This window comes from Rhipicephalus microplus, chromosome 9 (assembly GCF_043290135.1).
Source record: "Rhipicephalus microplus isolate Deutch F79 chromosome 9, USDA_Rmic, whole genome shotgun sequence".
NCBI classification, from domain to species: domain Eukaryota; kingdom Metazoa; phylum Arthropoda; class Arachnida; order Ixodida; family Ixodidae; genus Rhipicephalus; species Rhipicephalus microplus.
The window spans coordinates 42,590,564-42,610,648 of NC_134708.1; the positions used below are offsets into that span (position 1 = coordinate 42,590,564).

The following is a 20,085-nucleotide window of genomic DNA, read 5'->3' on the forward strand; positions in this document are numbered from 1 at the left end:
TTATCAGTGGAGCGCGCACGCTCAGCGAGTATATAGGATAGCCGGATAGAGATGCGGAATGCGGAGAAACCGAAACAGAAACTGTCATGGAGAAACACACATCCAAAGTAGACGTCCTTGTCGCAGCAGCCGCTCACTTCGCATTCCGTGGTCCGGTCTGGCAGTTCAGTGTGATCGGCGAGTCGTACCTGGCCCATCAGTCAACTGTCGCTGAGGCGTGAAGAGAACAAAAGAGAGAGCCTCTCCACAGCGCAACAGGCGTGGATCGAGCGGTGTTATAAAAAGCAGTTGGAGAGGGAGAGGACAGCTTTGTTGCTGGCTCTTGCGGATCCCCGGGGGGGTACGTCACAAGCTGCTCTGGTCAAACGTCACGCTCAGCCGAGGACGAAAAGGATGTGTGTGCTTGCTGATGTGCGGTGTACAGTGTCGCGTTGTTGTTAGATGACCCGCTGTGAGCGCCGAGCCTTTGCCCGTGCTTGCCACTGGGTCATTATGTGCGGTCTGACGCTCCGTCGCGCTTGTGAGTGGCACGATTAAAGAACTGGTTGCATTGGCGTTATATCGTCGCCGCGGTTCTAATGGCAATAATCGCTGAAACACGGAGCGATGTCAGCTTCGGAAAAGAAGGACGTTGTCTCGTCCGGCCCGATTGCCAACGGCTCCAATTGCAACTGCGAGCCGCCCAAGGTGATCAAACCGTCAGTGCGCACGGCTTTCAAGCAGCGCAAGTACACCATTCTGGACGGTCTGTGCGTGATTTGCTCGGTAGGCAGCTTTCTCTTCGACACTGGTTCGGACATCTGGGTCGCCTACCGACACTACAATGACGGCAGTTACTGGTATTTCGGCCTGACTGTCGCCTTTATTATGGTGCCCGCGACCATCATGATGGGCTTTAGCTTTAGGTGGTATCTACTCGATCTCAAGCAGCACGGCAAGCACCCGTCCAAGTTGCAGTGGTTTGTGAGAACTGCCTTCCACTTGCTGCAGCTGGGACAAGTTGTCAGGTGAGTGGAGGCTGCCGCCGAAACGTTGATTGAAGTCCGCAAAGCCAGAATAGTGTCCGATTGTGTTTGTTCGGTGAAGCCACGTGCCTAGAGACGATCCTAAGAGCACGCATGCATTCAAGGCACGCTCTAAGGACGTTCCTGCTGCGATTTTGTGGCCCTATTCTGACTATCCTCCTGAGTGAAAACATTTGGAGGAACGCTTAGCACTTTCTAAGAATGAGAAGGGGAAAACATGATTGAACCTGCCCGCGGTCTCACGTTTTCTGGGCCATCCCAGCCGGGACGACCCATTGTGATCTACTGGGCATTATCTCCAAGATAATAGGTTGATAGTGCATCAGGATCATTCCAGAAAGGTCCGCATGGATACTTCAGAAATGTCCCTCGTAAAGTGTGTTATCGCTGAATTATTAAAATTATTTCGTTAACAGTAAAACAAGCAAATATATTTCTCAAGCGTGTTTCCTTACACATAGAAATGTTTTTTTTTTTGTAGTAAAAAAAAAAGGAAGAGCATAGCATACCACATCATTTTCGTGTGCCCTAGCTAGCGTTGTACTTGAGAGCAGACATTTATCTTTATCACTCGGTTATTGCATGTGTCAACACCAGAACAATGCTGTATATGGCACTATATATATCTGTAAGGCCACCAACCGCCATTTCAGGCACAATGAGGAATATAGATAGGTTTACGTGCATAACAGTGGTCTGTCACAAAACTATGGCTTTATTTGTAAGGCCTCAAACCCCAATATCACGCACAATGAAAAATATAGATTTATAGGCTAACATGCATAACAGTGGACTGTCACAAGAGATACCAGGGATTCTAATCGCACGTCACTTCAGTTTGTAAAGCACTACTTGATTACACTTTATGGTGTGACCTATTCACTTTGCTTATGAAGTAGAGATATCGATATAAACTCTATTGCTAATGGCCAAATGATGATTCTGTCGAAGTGCTTCTATAGATATTGTTTTAAACACAATTGCTTAGATTAGCTATGTCATATATTAAGTGGGATGAAACACAGTCAGCCTTTGTCTTGCTGCTGGTTCGTTTTATTAGCAGTCAACATTGGTGCCTCCCGCTTTTGCCAAGCCAAAAAACAGCCCAGCTGCAACGGCGGGATAGGCATGCTTACTTTAAGGCCAACTCCTGCGATTTTTCAACCGTGTCAAGATAATGGTGTTTCTATGTTCCTGAGGCACTCTTGTCACGAGCCGAATAGCTAAAATGCTCAGGAAATTCGAAAAAATGATTTTCAATAAGCAAAAAGGTGTAATACCGGGCACCCTGTCTGCGTATGACGTACTATTTGGTAAGAACCGGAGGTCATATACTGGTCTCGGCGGCACGTAGTATGAAAACTGTGAAAGCCAGACTAGCGAAGCGCCGGCCAAACCCCACAGAAGAAGGGAGAAAACTTTCCCATGCTATACCCGTGCCGAAAACCGCCGCCGTCGCTTTGTGGCCAGCTCAATAAACGCTGTAGCGGTGAAAGTAGTGATGCTATTGGCTGCGTCACTTCTGTTGACATACCAAACACGACGTCACACAGACAGTGTTGCGAATAATTCTGGCAAGCGAGGTGAGGTTTTCGAGGCAGTCTATAATATAATTTGCAAACAGTCAGTGCATTTCTGAAGCCTGTAGTTTGGCATAAGTGACGGAAATGTGCAAAGGAACCTACCCAGCGAATTTTATTGAGATCCATTGACCTAAAGAGATCGCCGTAGTTGGCCTTTAAATAAAATCGGTTGCAAGCTCATTTTCCTTCCCATTCGCAACAGCCTCAGTCTCTGCCTAATCATGTGTTCGACAGGAAATGGAGATTAAAGCGGTATTGCCTACATCATGTGGTTATCCTGGGCACACCTAATGTTGAACCCGATAAGCCAAGAAAAAGAAGTTAGCTCTATGGGTTTTCCTTTGCTTCTCTGCTTGGCACAATACAAGAAAACGTTACCAGCATCTTTCCTCAATGAGGCTTTTCAATTAGGAACTCTTTCTCCCACTGTCTATCAGTCATGGGGCTTGGTTGTCGACTCAAAAGTGGTTGGATCGAATCCTGGTCTCGGCAGTTGCATTTATGCATTTATATGGAAGCGAAATGCTGGAGGCCCATGTGTTTGGATTCAGGTGCACATCGAAGAACTCCAAGTGGTTGAAATTTCCCGAGCCCTCCTGTACCCCTTGTTTCTTGATCGACATGGTTTTAGGATCTGAAACCCTGACAATTATTAATAATGTGTAACTCCTTGCAGTGGCCAAACTGCCTTTGTGAAAATCGGTCTATATGCAGAACTGTAAATTCACAAGTGTAAAGTCATTCGATGAATGACATGAGTCAAATGTTCTAAATTTATTTTTACAGCTGTAGTGTGCTTTATACAGCTAATATAGGCACCTTGTATACACGTACGTCCCAGCAGTCAGGCTCAAAGCTTTCACAAAACGTGAAGCTTCCACAAATACAATCAGGCAGACATAGCTTAGAGTTAAGTTGACAAAGTGCTCTCAAATTTCCTACTGTAATGTCTATGGGCCTAAAGATACATTCTTAGCAAGCTTGTAGTGTCGCACTCTGGCTTAGTTAAGCAGTGGTAATGCATCCCAAAATATATCAAAATGGAGGGTTTTCACTGAGATATTGCATGTTCATACTCCAGCATGTATGACTCTGCTGCAGGCGATGTGGGCGAGAGAGAAAGATGGATTTTTAGAGGAAGGCAGAGAAGTTGGCCTGAGCTAATATTCTCTGACCTGCTACTCTCGACAGGGAAGGAAAAAAAAAGAACAAAACCAGTAATTGTAATGATAACAAGGAGGGATGCATATGTACTATAAGCATATAATATGATGGTTTTCTTTTAAGTCTAGAGTCTAGTCCCATACTTTTGAAACAGTTCTTGACAGCCCTTGTCGCTATTGTTGATGCTTTCTGTTCACACCATGAACACAAAATATGGAATACTCATAAAATGGAACCTGAAGGAAATAGGCAGATATGTTCCAATGAAGAGGAGTTTCATTTACTGAGAGGTGGACGAGGGTATGAAGTTTGTGTTCAAAAGCAATCATCCTAGAGGCAGTTTCATTTAAGTAGCTATTCTATTCAAAAGATTTCAATTGACAGACAGTCTGCTATCCAACTTTTAGTTAGCGTTTGCACTTCGATACCTACCAGCATTCTTTGTTGGAACACATAGACAGGCCTGCCATAAGGTTCAGATGATTCGTATGCGTGGCAGCGTCTGCAGTTTAGGCAACACAGGTAAAGTTGATTTGTGGATGCAGGTATGTGGATGCCCTCATCTATGGCCTTAAAAGCGCCCGCAGCAAATCGGAGCAGCGGGAGTTCTACAGACGGAGTGCGGAGGAAGATGTCGACGCCAGCATGTTGCGTCTCTTTGAATGCTTCATGGAGGCCACTCCACAGTTGATTCTGCAGATCTGCATTCTGGCCAGGGACTACCCTCACCAAGAGGAAGACTTTTGGACGAGTCAGTTGTCTCCCAAGAGATGTGGGATTCATTGAAATGAATTCAAATTTATTTGTCCTGAGTGCTTACAAAAACCGGAACAGATGCCAGATTCTTACATAGCTTCGTGTTCTAATAGCAGTATGACATGCAGTCTGATGAATGTAGTAATATAGTGTAATATTGTTACATAACAATACCGTGGTTACATTACATTACTTGGTTGGTGGAGGCCGCTATAGATTGTAAAAAAAAAAGCGAAACGTTTATATAGCATATTACAGTATGTCATGCAGTGTGTAAGGATGCGGAGACAGAATATTTTATTATTCAATCTTCCTACTGTGATGTATGAACATCAGGTTATAACCTCCTCAGTCCCGAGAATGCACCAATGTAAAAAGCTTTTGCGAAACTGCATTATTTCACTCCCTGCTCTTGAATATAAATGCAAAAAAATTGTGAATTCGAAAAATTGTGAATTCAAAAAATTGAGCAGCTGTCTCAAAATGTGGTGGTACGTATTTGCGTACTCTTGATCTTTTGAAGTCTCTGAGATTGGGTGAAACAAAAATATCAGACAGAAATGACTTTCAATATGATCTACAAGGTGTCCACAGTTAAAGGATTGCACTATAGACAATGTTGTTCACGCTACAACTAAGAAAAAATGCTTTCGCTAATCACGAGGACGCAGCAAATTGCTTGTGCAGTACTCGGTCATTTTCGTTCGCTCACTTTTCGATTATGACTAGACACACGACGCCACCTATCAAGGCTTCATGAAAGCAACTCAATTTTATTGTGGCAAGACAAATTTGGACACACCAATATCGAACTGTGATGATCTGTAGCCCTTAAAACAGCAATACCCAATTGGGTACCCAGCGACCGAGGAGGATAAATCAGGATGCCGGGAGGCAGGACTGAACATTTTTATACTCTGCACATTGTTTTCTGTGCTGTTATCCATCTGCATTACTTCGTACAATAGCTGGTGCTTCACTTATGACAAATATATTGGGATATATGTATGTAAAATTACATCAAATCATGTATTATTTGTATGGCTATAAGATTTCAATATCCAGCGCATTATGTTTTTGTCACTAGCAATTTGCAGGTTCCACATGTTACAAAAACGTGCAGCTCTACTAATTCAATGATTCAAACCTGCAACACAGTCCATGTGAAGAACGTACCACATTGCATATAAAAATATGAGACATAATGTTAACTTCAAAATTACGAGACAATCATATTTGTTTCAATGTGGCAAACTATGTAATGACCTCCGACACGAGCTGTGAAAGAAGTCTTTAAACTGGTAATTGCTTTTTAGTATGTATGAAATGCAATGTATGTTTTTTTTTTGACAGAGCACTAACACCATTGTCAAATGATTTGTCATTTTTGTTTCATCATTCTGTTCGTTGTTCAGTTAAAATCTAAGTGTATCATTGAGCTAGTTTAAAACAATATTTCGCACGTTGACAGGCGTAAATTCATTTAAGCACAGCAAAGATTGATATGGTTGACAGAAACAAAGTGGGTATCTCGGTTTCCTCTGCATCCATGTCGTATTGATGTTGTGCTTAAATAGTAAAACGACTCACATTTTGGACAGCAAACCAACTTTTCAGACCTCTACGTTGCGCTCTGTTACAAGTTAAGCAAAGATGTCGGCTCCGCCCACAGGCACCTACGTCCCTGCCTCAAACAATTTGCATAAATGCTTCACCCAGTAGTGCTTGCTCATTTTCATAACATCAAGCACTGCTCGAGTGTTTCAGACAGCTAACTTTGCCACAAAAACACGCTTTTATTATGCTGATTTCAAGTTGGAAACTTCTCCGTCCCAGTAAGTCTCATCAGCGACCAGGCCCATAGCCAAAGAGAAGGTAGCCCCCCCTCCTCCCCCTAAAGTTCAGATGAATCAGGTTGTTTTGCTAAAAATAATTAATGAAACTAGACGTTTTCCAAGGCCTTCAACAAGTTCCTCCCCCCTCCCCTCCAAAAAAAATTTTGGCAGATCCCACGTGCCTTGGGAATCGACATTATGCAAAGCATGCGGAGGGGAAGTAACTGTGTTGTAATTTTTTTATTAAGCGACAAGGCCATGAAATGACGTTAAATATATGTATAAATATTGCACATACAGACATAAGCAGAAGAATTGCAGATGTTTATATAACCAGTTGTTTGCACTTGCGCAACGATGCCAACAGGAACATGAGTATTAGCAACACTAGAAGCGATAAGCTGTTACGAAGCGCTGGGGCTCGCGAGGATGGTAGCCTGCACACTGCTATATAAATCAACTCCAGTTCACGGCGCCCCACTACAATTGTCATTAACCCGATGTGGCGGCAGTATTAAAAGTGTACACATGTAAGCTTTATAAAACCAGATAGCCAGCACTGCAACTACAACTGATGTTTTGCGAACATTAAGCTGTATTTGAAAAGCACTTCCGAGGCCTGGTGTGACTTTGTGGTGGAATGCTTGTTTGCCATGTAGAATGCTTGGGTTTGATTCCTGCTGGGATCCTGACATTAATTTTTTGCATTCCTCGAGTCAATGCTGCCGATTTCATGTTTTTTCTAACGCGTGAACGTTAGAAAAAACTGTCACTGTCTGGTGGGAAGTGTTTGACGATGTATACAACGGGATTGTGGCATTCTTGCTGTGTTGACCAGCGCGTCAAATTCGGCATACTATTTTACCCTCCGATACCAATTTTGGTTCTCACCAAGTTAAGGGGATGATCACGTGAGCACCCAGATGTAAGCGGCTAGATAGATAGATAAACACGCAGATAGATACCAAAAGTGCTTACAGTATGCAAAGAAATGCTTCCCATTTAATGTTCCTCGCTACAGGCCTGTCAGGGACTCTGACAACACTGCTCATCTCTTCTGGGTAATAACAATGAGTCTTTAACTGTTTATATGCGTAGTATTTATATTATCCGAGAATACATAGTTGTGGTTTGAGTGGAACAATCTAGCAATGCTGTCTTTCACAGGTCAAGTGCAGGCATGCTGCATTTATGTAGGTGGAGCCTATGTTTCCTTTAAGTCGTGACAGAATATAGGTTCCTCGCATCCCTCATAAACTGCTGACCCCTCTCTTTTCGTCAGTGGTGGCACAGAATGTGTCCATCGTGACGTCTTTGGTGTCAGTGGCCTGGTCCCTGGCCTCGTACAACAAGTCGCTGCGGCTGGTCATCGAGGACAAAGCCAACATGCGGTGGCGCGGCGCAGCCGTCTACTTCCTGTGGCGTCTTTTTGTCATCGTGCCCAGAGTGCTGGCACTGGGGCTGTTTGCCTCGCTGTTCCCACTCTACATGTTCCTTGTCTGTGGCCTCCGCTGGCTCATCATGTCTGCGTGGATCATCTCGATGAAGACGCAGTTCTACGAGAACAGGTTGGGACAACTGATGTATTGGTTGTGTACACCAGTGTTACCCAAGCTTTTGTGAAACTTGTGCTTCCAGCTTGGATCGCGATAGTCTGAAATAAGTTTAATGCACACAGAGTGCTTTGTGTTTGTGTCACTCTTTGTGCCGCCTTGTATGTGCCTCGCCAGTGGCATTTATTATAACACATCAGTGAGTCTAACATCCAACCTTAGGCAAAACTAAAAGTACATAACTGTAAGAAATACGAGTATCGATCGCGAGTGCATAGCATGTAATTTTGTTCAAAATCATCATCAGCCGCTTTGAGGTGGCAGAAAACATCGAGCAGTAAGTAGGACAACAAACATTCCAAGAGCTTTGTTAATGTGTTAATGGAAGCTCGTGAAATTCTAAAGACAATTAGATGAAAGTGTTCCGATTGGCCTCTAGAGGTTGGGTTATTATTCAGCATAGCAAGCATAGCATACTGAACAAAGTGCAGGGCTTCAATAAGCAGAAGGAAACCTTGAATCAGCTTTGCATGATATTTTTCTTTTTTTTTCTATGCCGAAGCGTGACACAGTCATAGAGAATGTCAGAGCCAAAGGGGTTAGATTTTTTCCACGGTTCCATTTGTGAGAAGAGACGTGGCACCTCAAGTTGCCTTAACTCTCCTGTAACTTGTTTAGCAATCATGTTTCGCTTGGCACACAAGTCACCCGTGCTAGCTGATGGTATATACTCTTTAATTTGTTTGTGCTGTAATAATTTTTTTGTGAGTCAGTACCTGTCTGCGGTAGCTGTTTACAGTGTCGGTCACAGCTCAAGATACAGAAATCTTAATTCCTTTTCTCAATTGCAGAGTGGAGGAGCTGGTGTACAACCTGGTGCTTGGCGTGGTGTTCATCTTCTGCTACCTGAACCCCGTGGACACCCCGACTCGGTTTCGCATGTCTGCCTTCTACGTGGGCACCTTTGTTGAGAACACCATCCTGCTGGGCGTCTTCTATGCATACAGTCCGTCAGACATATGGTACAAGGTTCCTGCAGTGCTTGGTGGTACCCTCTGCTTTTTCCTTGGCATCACCTTCATGGTAAGTGTGCGCAGACGATAAGGTAGAGAACTTGGTGTGTTGTTGTAGCATAATCGAAGTTGGATAGTACTGATATGGCTAGAATGGAAGGATATCAGTCGGCATGTGTTGGTGCTGCATATCTTGAAGTGTAAGGTGCGACGACAATACGGACAAAAGGAGAGTCAATCACACACATGGAGTGCCACTTCCAGCAATGTTTACCACAGATACCCGAGCAATGAACGCACTTATCTTTCCGAAAAATCGAAGCAATGTTAGGGTGTGCTTATTATGTGGGGCAAATTTCATGTAAACGTTTTTGAGATGAGCTAAAGATGCGTTAATGCGAAAAAAAATTTGGCCGCTTAGTGTTGAAGTTGACACATGTGCACACTGTTCGGAAAAGGCTTCTTTGTTGCACTTCACTTATCTTCGGTGGTTGATGGCGCTATCATCTGCCAGCTGTCCCCACACTGCCCGCACTCTATGTCAGCCTTTTGCAGCTTTCTTTTTTTGCAATCATTTAACTGCAACAGTGGTATCTGCTGTGATCTCGAGGGGCGTCCATAAGCGTGCGCTACACGCTACGACGCACTTTGCCAACTATGTGGAAACCTCAGGCAACCTCGCACGACAACGACGCTGTCGCCGTTGACACTGTAGCAAGTAAACAACATTGCAGGGAGCGACTGCCAAACCATCCAAACAAACTATTAATAACAAGGTTAATCGCAAAATATGACTGCTGCCTCACTGTCCACCTGAGAAGTGACTGTAGAAGAGGTAGCCTATATTCTGCATTCCTTGAAGTATGCACAGATGACAAGCATGAAGAGCTAATTGCAACTCAAGCTGGAATCAAAGGTGCTACCATGTTTTTCTGGGTGAAAAGTGATTTTTTTCTGGTTTTCGAGAAACCTGTGACATGATGGTGATCAATGGCCTTTAACAACAGCCATGGCGACTGGAGATCCTATGGTCGTGGCTCAAAAATCGCATGAATGTTGTTAGGCCTTAAAGTTTCATATTTGCGGGAAGCAGCCGTTGCTTGGCGGATTCATGAACATTGGTCACTGTGTGCTTGTCTGCTGCGGAGTCTCTAGACTCACAATGTTCATGAATCCTGCTGTGGTGCATGTATAATTAAAAAGACGAAGTATGTGCCACGCACAGAGAAAAATAAAAACGAAATGGCACATGGCAGCACCCAAAGGGGGTGAAGAAGCTAGCTGAGGGGGCCGAGGGCGTCGGCATAATAAAAAACGGAAAACATTCATCAGGCAAGAAAGCGCCAGGTGTCGGTTTGCGGAACTACTGCGGATGATTGTCGGGGGTGCATTTATTGCGCAGGAGAAAAAAAAAAATCCAAATATTGAAGACTGAAGTTGGCGGTGTGTTTATTATGTGAGTGCGTTCATTATGCCGGCAAATACTACATTCAGAAAGTGCCACTGTATATTAAACTACTTACCATCACATATCATGAATTTGTAGTTGCATTGAAGTATAACAAGGCCTAGACAGTAGCATTAGACTGAAACATTCAAACCCAAGAGAACTGAGCAAAACTGTCTCAACTCCAACCAAAGTAAAGTATGTGAAAACACGTTAAAATTGACGTGCCGGAACCGACTTGGCTCCTTTCTCAGGAGGGGACTGTGGCGACACTGGAGCGGCGTCTTGAAAGCACTCACGCGGCGATTAATGACCCCACGTTTTGCCACGGAGCGTAGTCCATTTGCATACACTGGGGGAATGGTTCCGAGGGAACGATTCATGTTTTGGACTGTTCGCTGTATATGCCACGACTCAATTAGGAGTCTTCTCCTTCAGGTAGTCTCGCTTTCCAGGGTGGTTGTTTCGTTGAAATTTATCTTAGTTGTCAAACGTCTCACAGTGTTCAGCGACGGCGCTGCGCTCTTTGTTCAGCTTCCGGATGTCATTCACGTGTTGTTTGAGTCGTTCGGGCAGGTTTTCGTATTGCCAATATACGAAGGGCACTCTGCGGAGGCGATTTTGTAAACAATGCCGGGAGTCCTGTCTATTGTTGGCCGGTCTTTCGGGTGGGGGAGGAAGCAGCCCAGCGTGCATAAAGGCATAGGCGTGTGTGCGATGTGCACCCCTTCTTTATTGAAAATTTGAGCCAAAGCCTCGCTGGTTTCTTGGACGTATGGAACCGACACGTGTTTCGGAAAGCTGCCAATCAAAGCTGGTTGGGGTTTGCATAGCCTCTTTTGCTCTGCGCGGCTGGTGACGGATCGAATGAAGTTTTTCGGGTATTCATTTTTTCTGAGGTCCGCAAATTACATGAGCCTCTTCTTTCCCGCATTCCGTGTCATTGGAACATATGTTCTTGGCTCTCTGAAGTAATGTGATCACAACCGAGGCCTTCTAGCTGGCCGAATGATGTTAATCATATTGAAGGTAACAGCTGGTGTACGCAGGCTTCCTGTGGACAGAGAGCTCCAACTCATTGCGCTTTCTTGCCCCCTGTACATCGAGAAAGGGCAGGCTTTGGCCGCTTTCACACTCGGCCGTGAATTGTATGGTTGGGTGCACGAAATTTAAGCGCTTTTTGAAGTTTTCAATTTCAGACGTCTTCATGACACAAAAAGAATCGTCCATGTAATGAAGAAAGAGCTTGGGTCGCGGCGAGAAGGAGCTCAGTGCTTTCCCTTCTATAGGCTCGATGGTCGGGTTTGCCATTGTGACGGACATGGAGGCTCCCATTGCGGTTCCACTGTTCTGCCTGAAAACTATTTCTTTGTAGGAAAATTACATACTAGACAGGCAGAATTCTGGTAGATGGCGGAGCTCGTCAACAACGGAATAAGTCTTTTCATTCAAAGTTGCGTCGCCCTCAAGTGCAGCACATGCAGAGGATACCGCTAAGGGTACTGGTACGTTAGTAAACAAAGAAACTACAGGCGCTATCAAATCACTTTTGTGACTCTGTTGACGAAATCAAACAAAGCACGCAAAAAGTAAATAAACACGCTACGGAGGGGGTCTATCTATGGCCTGTGTTGGCTTTTATTGGCTTTGCATTGGACGATGCCGATGGGGATGCGGACTGCATGGCAGGCCATGCGTTGCTGCGAAGCCGACCTCTTATTTCGGATTGTTCGCAGATAACCCGCACCCCCACTTTTCAGTCTTTCTTTTCTTTTTTCAATTTTCGGTGCAGGTTATGTGTGAGACAATGCAGTTTGTTTGTGCAGGTGATCTACTATCTTCTCCTCCATCCTACGGGCAGCATTCCGGTGGTGCTGCGTCGAAACCAGTGTCTTCCGCTGCCACGGGCGCAGATGCGCGAGGAGATGCTCAAGGCCAGTGCACTTGAGAACGACATGGCCGGCCACCTTGAATCTCTCACCGCACAGTCTCCGCCCAGCGAAGATGACTGCAGTTGTTCCTGCGACACGGACAGCAGCGCAGCGCGTGACAGTCGCAATAGGGTTGACGTTTGACCGAGAGTACGGATTAGTTCAAGAGCAATCGCAGGTAGATTTGTGTTGTGGGATCACAATAGCGGCAAGGTGGCTTTCTTCAAGAAGCTTAGGTGTCTGATAGCTGAGGAGAACTCTTTGGCTTGGTTCGTGTTACTTACTGTATGACATTTTACTGCTTGTGAGGGCAACACACTCATTGTTTTGTTCGTGTCTTTTTTGCATGTGCTGTTTTCACCAGCGGCGAAATGTCATACAGTGTCTTACGACTGGGGATATCGACGAGTCTTAGGCCCATATGCACAAACCAGCCTTATCCTTATCTCGCGTTTCCCTTATCCATCTTGTACCTTTTGTGCATTTGATAAACTAAGCAGGACAGTAATCACAGACCAACCTTGTTGTTACCTTTTACCCTGTTACCATTTTGGTGCCCCCATAACACACGCAGAGTGTACAAAAACTTAAGCAAAACATAACATAAGGATAAGATTGGTTTGTGTATGCAAGCAAGGGCTCTGCAAGGAAAATACACCCCCCCCCCCCCCCTCCCTGCCACAGTGGCAATGGCTAAGCCGTCCATCATTGACAATTTCAATAGCACAACTTGAACAGAGACAAAGAAAGAACTCGGGCGCTTTTGTTACGCCCGAATGGCAGTTATCCTGACTGTTCATCTTGTCTAAATGAAACCGCTGCGAAGGTCGACACTAACTGACATGCATAGTTTAGCCGAGATATAAAAAAACACTGATATGATGAATTATGTAATATAATGGAGTAAGTAAGAATGTGTCCTTCTCCGTTTACACTCTAATGAAGAAACGTGTCTGAGAAATTTTCTGATGCAGGAAAGTTACTTTTATATTAGATGCATGTTTGTTTCAGTAATATTCAGAGTTCTTTTATTATTCAGTACAAAGCATTGAAAAAGACAAATAATAACAGTACAAAAAAGTATGAAATGCGCCAATTTACAGCTGTGACTGTCCTTATCTACAGGGCTGAGCTTTATTTCTTGTTGCTTCATTCGCAGTAGTATGTCTCTATTCACATCCAATACAACATACCTAAGGAACACATTAGTGATGTCATGGAGTTATGCTATGTTTTTCTGGAGTGCCCAGCTGAGAAATGTACATCCTGTCATATTTAGAACCATAGGGAAAGTTACACCAGATTCCCTCTACCACTCTCGTCCAACTTCACTTTTAAGGTTGTCACTTGCTCAGCCACAAGGTAACTGAGCCGTGCTGGAAAGCCATCTTGTCAGTGACATGTGACTACAAGAAAAATGTAACAGTGCCAAAACGTCAAGTGTGAAGGTGCTGTGTGCATCAAGCTCACAAAAGTAAAACATTATTTGCCATCACTCGTGCATGCAGTACGGCCACCCTACGACCACAGTTTTCAGTTTAGTAACGATCGAGCCATTACAGTTGCGGTTTAATGGTTCGATCGGTTGCCGTGTGGCCAGTTCTTTACGGTGAAAGCCTTACATTTATGGTTGGTATGAATTTAATTATTTTCATTTAATTAGGAAGCAAGGTGTTAAAAAGCGAGACTGAACTTGTTGGGGTACCTACGTCTAATGAGTGTCTGTGGCTGGCTGTGCTTCGTCTTTTTGTAACAACTACAAAAGAACACCAGCCGATGTTGAATATGGTTTGTGCACATTTAAAAAAATTACGTGCAGAACTTGCTAGTGAAGTAACTTCAAGTGCTGAAGCAAGGAGACTGAGGTAATGATGAAGTGCAAATATTCGTAGAGTTCTGTATTACAAGCAGGAATTCATTAAGTTGAGCTTGGGTGATGTACATGCATAGATTCATTAACGGTGAGACGGTAGTAGGTTGTTAAGAAGCACTGGATGATGTGCATTAGTCATGGATTGCTTATTGTGTATGCCTGTGCCTAATGTTTGCTGTTGCTTCATTTTGAACAGTAAATTACACATTCAAGTTGTAAACTTCGTGTATACTACTTGGAAAATTCTTGGTGTGAGCCAGTAACCTCTGCTAAAGTGTGCTAGTACTTTTGTGCTTTGAAATGGCAGCTTTTAATGAAATTATCGGCAGTGATTTGTGCTGTAGCAGCTTAGTTGAAGCATTAAGTTTTTTAGGGTATTTTTGGGTGTTTTGTGGATGGCTGCACTCTAAAATATTCAGATTTAATGTGCCAATCCTTGCATTGCTTCATGACTGTCTAAGGTACAAAGCTTTGAAACATGTGCATGATTGAGGCTATAGATGGCAGCAAAGGTGTCGGGCACACAATATTTGTAAAAACATAAATGCCCTCGTACTTTTGCCATTTAACCTACATTTTAAACGAATATGGAAGTTGTGTGGTAATTTATTCGCTGCACCTTTTAGCTTGAAATGTGATATATGTGCATCAACAGGAAAGAAAATCGCTGTTTCTGAAGTCCTGAGCTCCGAAAACCTTTGAAGATAGGATTACATGATTTCTAAAGATCAAAGTCCACATGAATGACTCATCATGTTTAGTGCTGAAAGAAATTTTTATTCGTTTCACCGCCCATTTAAGGTAGCTTTGATATCCGAATGACGTTGCAGTGTATCGCTTTGAGGGCGGCTATTGCAGAGAGATTCATGTTCTTAAATAAACCTGTACTGTGATAAAATTTGGGCAATATCAGCTCATCGATATCAATGTCACATCCACACCTGCTACCCCTGCACGTAACTTCTAAGCTGTTACTTGCATACGAGTCATGCTGCTTGAAACATTTAGAATGCACGTTTTGCATACGCAGAGCGCACATGTGGCGAAATGGTAGCCCTAATATAAGAGCAGTAGGTGTTGCTACAAACCTGTTATGAAGCCGTGAATTCCCACGTCTAGCTCGTGTTGTACTGTTCTTTCATTTTCTCTTAAATTTATTCAAACGACTTCCAACCTCATGTGCTACAGTCATGCAAGTACAGTTGAAGAATGATATAGCCAAACTGAATATAATTAATTTTTGTTAGATAATAGAGTAAGACAAATTTTGCTTGCCAGTATCGGCATATAAGAGATTAATGTCTGCGTGTAACAAATATTTTGTATATGTTTTCGCATTATGTGTGGCCTTGTTGGAACGAGATTCAATTTATCTCATGCATAATGCTTGCTTATGAAGGGCAGTTTGTAACATATTGAAGTAGTTAGGCACAATATTTGTGGTCGATTGCTCAAAACTCGTCATCTAGTCATCCCCTATGGTCCTTAGTTCGCTAAGTAATGAAACCTGCTTTGTTTATTTTTAGTTTCTCCTGTATCTTCCCATTCTTGTATTTGCGACATACATATTATAACTTTTCCTTCTGGGTCCTATGTTTTAACTGCTGCTGCTGGTTGCACTATGTGAGCCGTGTTTTTGTTTTTGCTAGCATTGTCTGCACACTCACACAAGCGTCTCAGTGTTCTACAATACAGTTTGAGAGTTTCATATCAAGAGGATGGCTTCTTGCTGTGCCATTTGTAGAAGTGGAATTGAATGAGCAGGGACTTTTGAAAGCATTTTTTGCTGTGAGCTAACGGCAGCAGTCTTATGGTAGCACCAGTGACGACCGCGTCGATGGCAGTTAGCTTTCTTGTCATAACTTTTGCAGTGGTAAATCCACCCAGCATTTTTCATGCCACGAATTTTCCATGCTTATTATTCGTGCTGCACGAGTTGGTCGCTTACGGATGTATGTACAAATCACCCCATGATGACGAAAACACCAAGTTAGCATGTTGACTAGTTACCGCTGGTGCAGCTAGTTTTGGCAAATCCTGCTGAGACTTACTATTTATATGTTGAATTGTGGAACAAACTTACTCGATTTATTGAGCCCAAAATCAAGAGATCGCTGTCGATGTTGACGCTTTTTAAACTAGTGATGATGAATTGTTACATAATTATCCACATTACCGGATGACAAATGTATGTTGAACATATGGCAGACTGAAAGGTCCTTGACGAACTGAGCCTTTTGAACAATAGTGCATAATAGGGAGTCATCAGTGTGCTTTGTGTTGCTGAAATTTTCTGTACAGTTGTACCATTGACACTTCGTTTAACTTGTGAGCGACGAGGTGCCAATAACTATAGCATTCACATGTTGAATTTGAACTAATGCCTGCCACCATAATCACTGAATGTTGTTATCCATTTTAAATGCCCGAAGAGTCCAGACATTGCCAAAATGGTGAAACAGCTTCAAGTTTTATACTATGCACGAGTTTGTGTCACAGAATATTGGAATTAGCGAACGCCCACATTTTCTTGTTAACCATGTTGCTGTGTATGTGTTTTTGCGCAGCGTTGTTTTCTTTATTTAGTATTACCAAGAGGTGCCCAATGTTATTAGTTATGGTTATTAGTTAGAAGAGCTGTAGAAAGGAAAGCTGCATACTAAAGACAACGTGGATATAAGTACATGCTGCACTTTAGTAGTACTGCCTATAGCTGTTAGATAAATGCACATTTGTTATGGTTAGGCTCACAAAGTATTGGATCAGGTTATCTTAACAGCCGTTTTGCGCAGTGATAGAACGACTCAGCTCTTAGCTATTCAAAAATGTATCTTTATATCTATTATATTTAATGTGCCGAAGGATCTCCATTTAGACCCACACCATACTGCCAAGAATTGTTGCCATAGAAAAACAGTGCAATATCGCATTTATAATGATAGTTGACACTTTAGGTATTCACTTTGGCAATTTTAAATACACAGAGCACAGTTTTCCCAGAAGTCACATGATCTCGGTGCAGAAAGTGTGCCACATATGTGGTCATGCCCGGCCCACCCGTCACAGGCTCCTTTGACGCGGGACACTGTTGTTCCTGCCATCTGTGATAACTGAAAGCGATTCCACTGTTAAAAGAAAACACGAGACAAGTTTTTTTTTGTCGAATTAAGAAGGCATCTGTTTGTGTATTATGGAAGGTTTTTTGTGCGTTATGTTTGTGACCTTGTTATAAACATGGAGTTCGCGCGATTCGCGAGGTGTTAAAAATATAATAAATAGCTTTTGTTAAAAAACCTTGCAGTTGCCGTTCCTTGGCTTGCGCATGTAAAGAGTTCTGCTGAACTTGGCTCAACCTCGATTGCTTTCATTGCAGGGAGTTCTTCAACTACTTGCACATTCAAGCTAGGGGTTGGTCACTTCTTGTCTACGCCCATAAATTCACCAACCGTTAGCTGCATGAACATAAATATATTGTCAGGAGTACTACGCCTGAACAGAATGTCAAATTTCGTGCGATGATCAGTAACTGTTGCTGAATATTTTTTTCAAATTTCTCACTGCAAGCTTTATCTTTTTGTATCAAGATGTGAAAAAAAAAAAAATTTGCCTCAGCTTGCACTATTGTTACTGGGATACTGCTGAGACTGGCGAATTCACATGTAAGGCTAGACAGGATTTACAAACTGTGGCCGGGAACAGACACAACACAGAGTGGCGTAGGAGCTTACTTGTCCGGATTTTGTCTGAATGCATGCCAGCAAGAACGTCCACTACCGATTATGGGCTGGCATGTCTTCCTTGATGTGCGGCACAAGCTGCTGTCCACATCGTGTTGCTTTCGCTAAAGTGCACTTCAGCTAGTGTGACTGAAAGTATACACTCTACTTCGGCCACAGTTAGGACACATTTAGAATACCCAAGTAAGAATGTGCCTTTCCGAATAAATTTAGTTGATAGTTTGCCCTTGTCCTCTCGTGTTTTTTCGTGCTATAAGCTACGTTAAGAATGAACCAACTCGCCCACTAAGTCACTCTGCTAAGAATGTCAAATTGAGCTATACTGATATACATCACCAATAATGACATGTAATCTTTCGTGCAAGTGCACGTGTTCAGGCATATGCTTGAAGCAAACAACACACAAACAAGGCGAAAACAAAAAAAGAAGCACACACAGTGCTGCATGTGTGTTCGCTCTCTTTTTTTGTCTTCTTTGTGTGCTGTTTTCTGGATACGATGATATACCTTTCGCAAGTTCCCAAAGCCATTTTTTTTTCATTATACCACGGCGTCGTACTGCTCCCTTCTTTGCAATTGTAGGTTTCGCACGGAAGTCGTGCATGCTTGGGGTCCCTGCATGTGTGCGGTACTGCGGGGTGGCTGGCGACTATGCTGGCGGTGCACACGCTACAAGGTTTGCTCAGAAACGCAGAAACCACAGCGTACATATGTGCTTAAACTAATATCGCCATGTGCTTCTGCTGCAGAGCCTCCGCGGTTTGCGGTGGCTTTGATGAAGGAGCCGCGTGCAAGGTCGCCTTTCTTCTCGCCACTCCAGTGTTCATTGTACATCCGCTGTCTTGGAGAAAATGCACGACCACCCTTGTGGAGACACCATTTGCCTGCAGAAAACGCAAGTCCTGAAAAAAACAGAAAACGTGTTTTGGAGCACCTTCTTCTTTTTAGAACTTTGAGTGGGCCTTGTCCCGATGTTTCGGAATTCATACGGTTCATCTTTAGGGTTCAAAGACGGGAGGCACGAACCACCCGTCCCCATCCTCGGCGGCGGGCAATGCATTCAGACTGTAAGAAGTCAGCAAGACTTTTTTGCTTTTTTTTTACAGTAGCTGAGTACGTAAGCAGTTCTTCTAACATGTGGTTTCACTTTGAAGACGCGTGCCCGGCATCGTTTCCGGTTTAGAACAGGCCCTAGCTCGGCCTTTATCCCTCCTATTTCAGAGTTCGAGTGCATGTGGCCGCAGCGAAAATGGTCGGGCCACTCACGTATTTACTATCACCTGACTCAGCCTTCCACGAATGGCACGTCGCCTGAGTTTGGGCTATGGTTTTGCTGGTGCCTCGGACAACGGAGAGTGATATGTTTCTGTCCTGGTGTTGATAGGGCAAATACTGTTTCTGCATTTCTGAGATTGCATCATTGTGCTTTTGGTTTGAATAAACAATCTTGGGTAACCGTTTTTGGCGAGATTGCTAAATATATCGTGTTTTTTTCTCTTTTTTTTGTTGTGTGCTGCACTGGATTGTGGTTCTTCGCATTACTGTCTTTACTACTGATGTGTGGCAAATTTTCGTGTGGTCTGAAGTGAACTGAGGATATCAGTTAGGGTAGGTGTGTTTACAGTTTTATATTCAGGTTGTGAGAACATCCAAAAGCGACAATGAGCCGCTGTTTGAAGGGGGAACTGAATACTTGTTCAATAAATTTAGATGAGAGAATAAATGTGACTTCAGATGTCATGAAATGACAGTCCTTCAGATGAATCTGGTCCTTGAGAAGATACGGCTGCGGTTGGAATGGAGTAAAAGCATGTTCCTTGGTGTGTTTCATTGTTATATTTGTGGCGGCGGTATGTAGACATGGGCTCAGAGTTCCTGAGAAAGTTTGTATATTTAACAAAAGTAATGCACTGTGATGAGGCAAAAAAAAGAAGAGTCGCACAATGTATCTGGAAAGGCAAGGGTGCCTGAAATATATTTTTTTTTTGTTACAGAGGATCGATAGTTAACTTGCTTTCATCCTGCCAATTTGAATTATACACCGTTTGCACGTCAAAAGTGACGCTAATTGGAAAGACTTTAAATCTAGAGAGCATTGTAACGGCGACACGCATTTGCCGTCGAATATGTACCTTCGTTGTTACTTCCTGTTTTGAGGAGCTCATTTA

At 43.4% G+C, this 20,085-nt stretch overlaps 1 protein-coding gene across 1 annotated transcript; it reads left to right on the top strand.

The window, feature by feature from the left end:
* The first annotated feature begins 499 nt into the window (after window positions 1-499).
* Window positions 500-18,142, top strand: LOC119163758 (XK-related protein 6). Its single transcript, XM_037415824.2, has 5 exons — window positions 500-1,007; window positions 4,318-4,523; window positions 7,646-7,931; window positions 8,768-8,999; window positions 12,203-18,142. Exons 1-5 carry the CDS (start codon window positions 607-609, stop codon window positions 12,449-12,451), a joined length of 1,374 nt encoding a protein of 457 aa, XP_037271721.2. The 5' UTR covers window positions 500-606; the 3' UTR covers window positions 12,452-18,142.
* The last annotated feature ends 1,943 nt before the right edge of the window (window positions 18,143-20,085 follow it).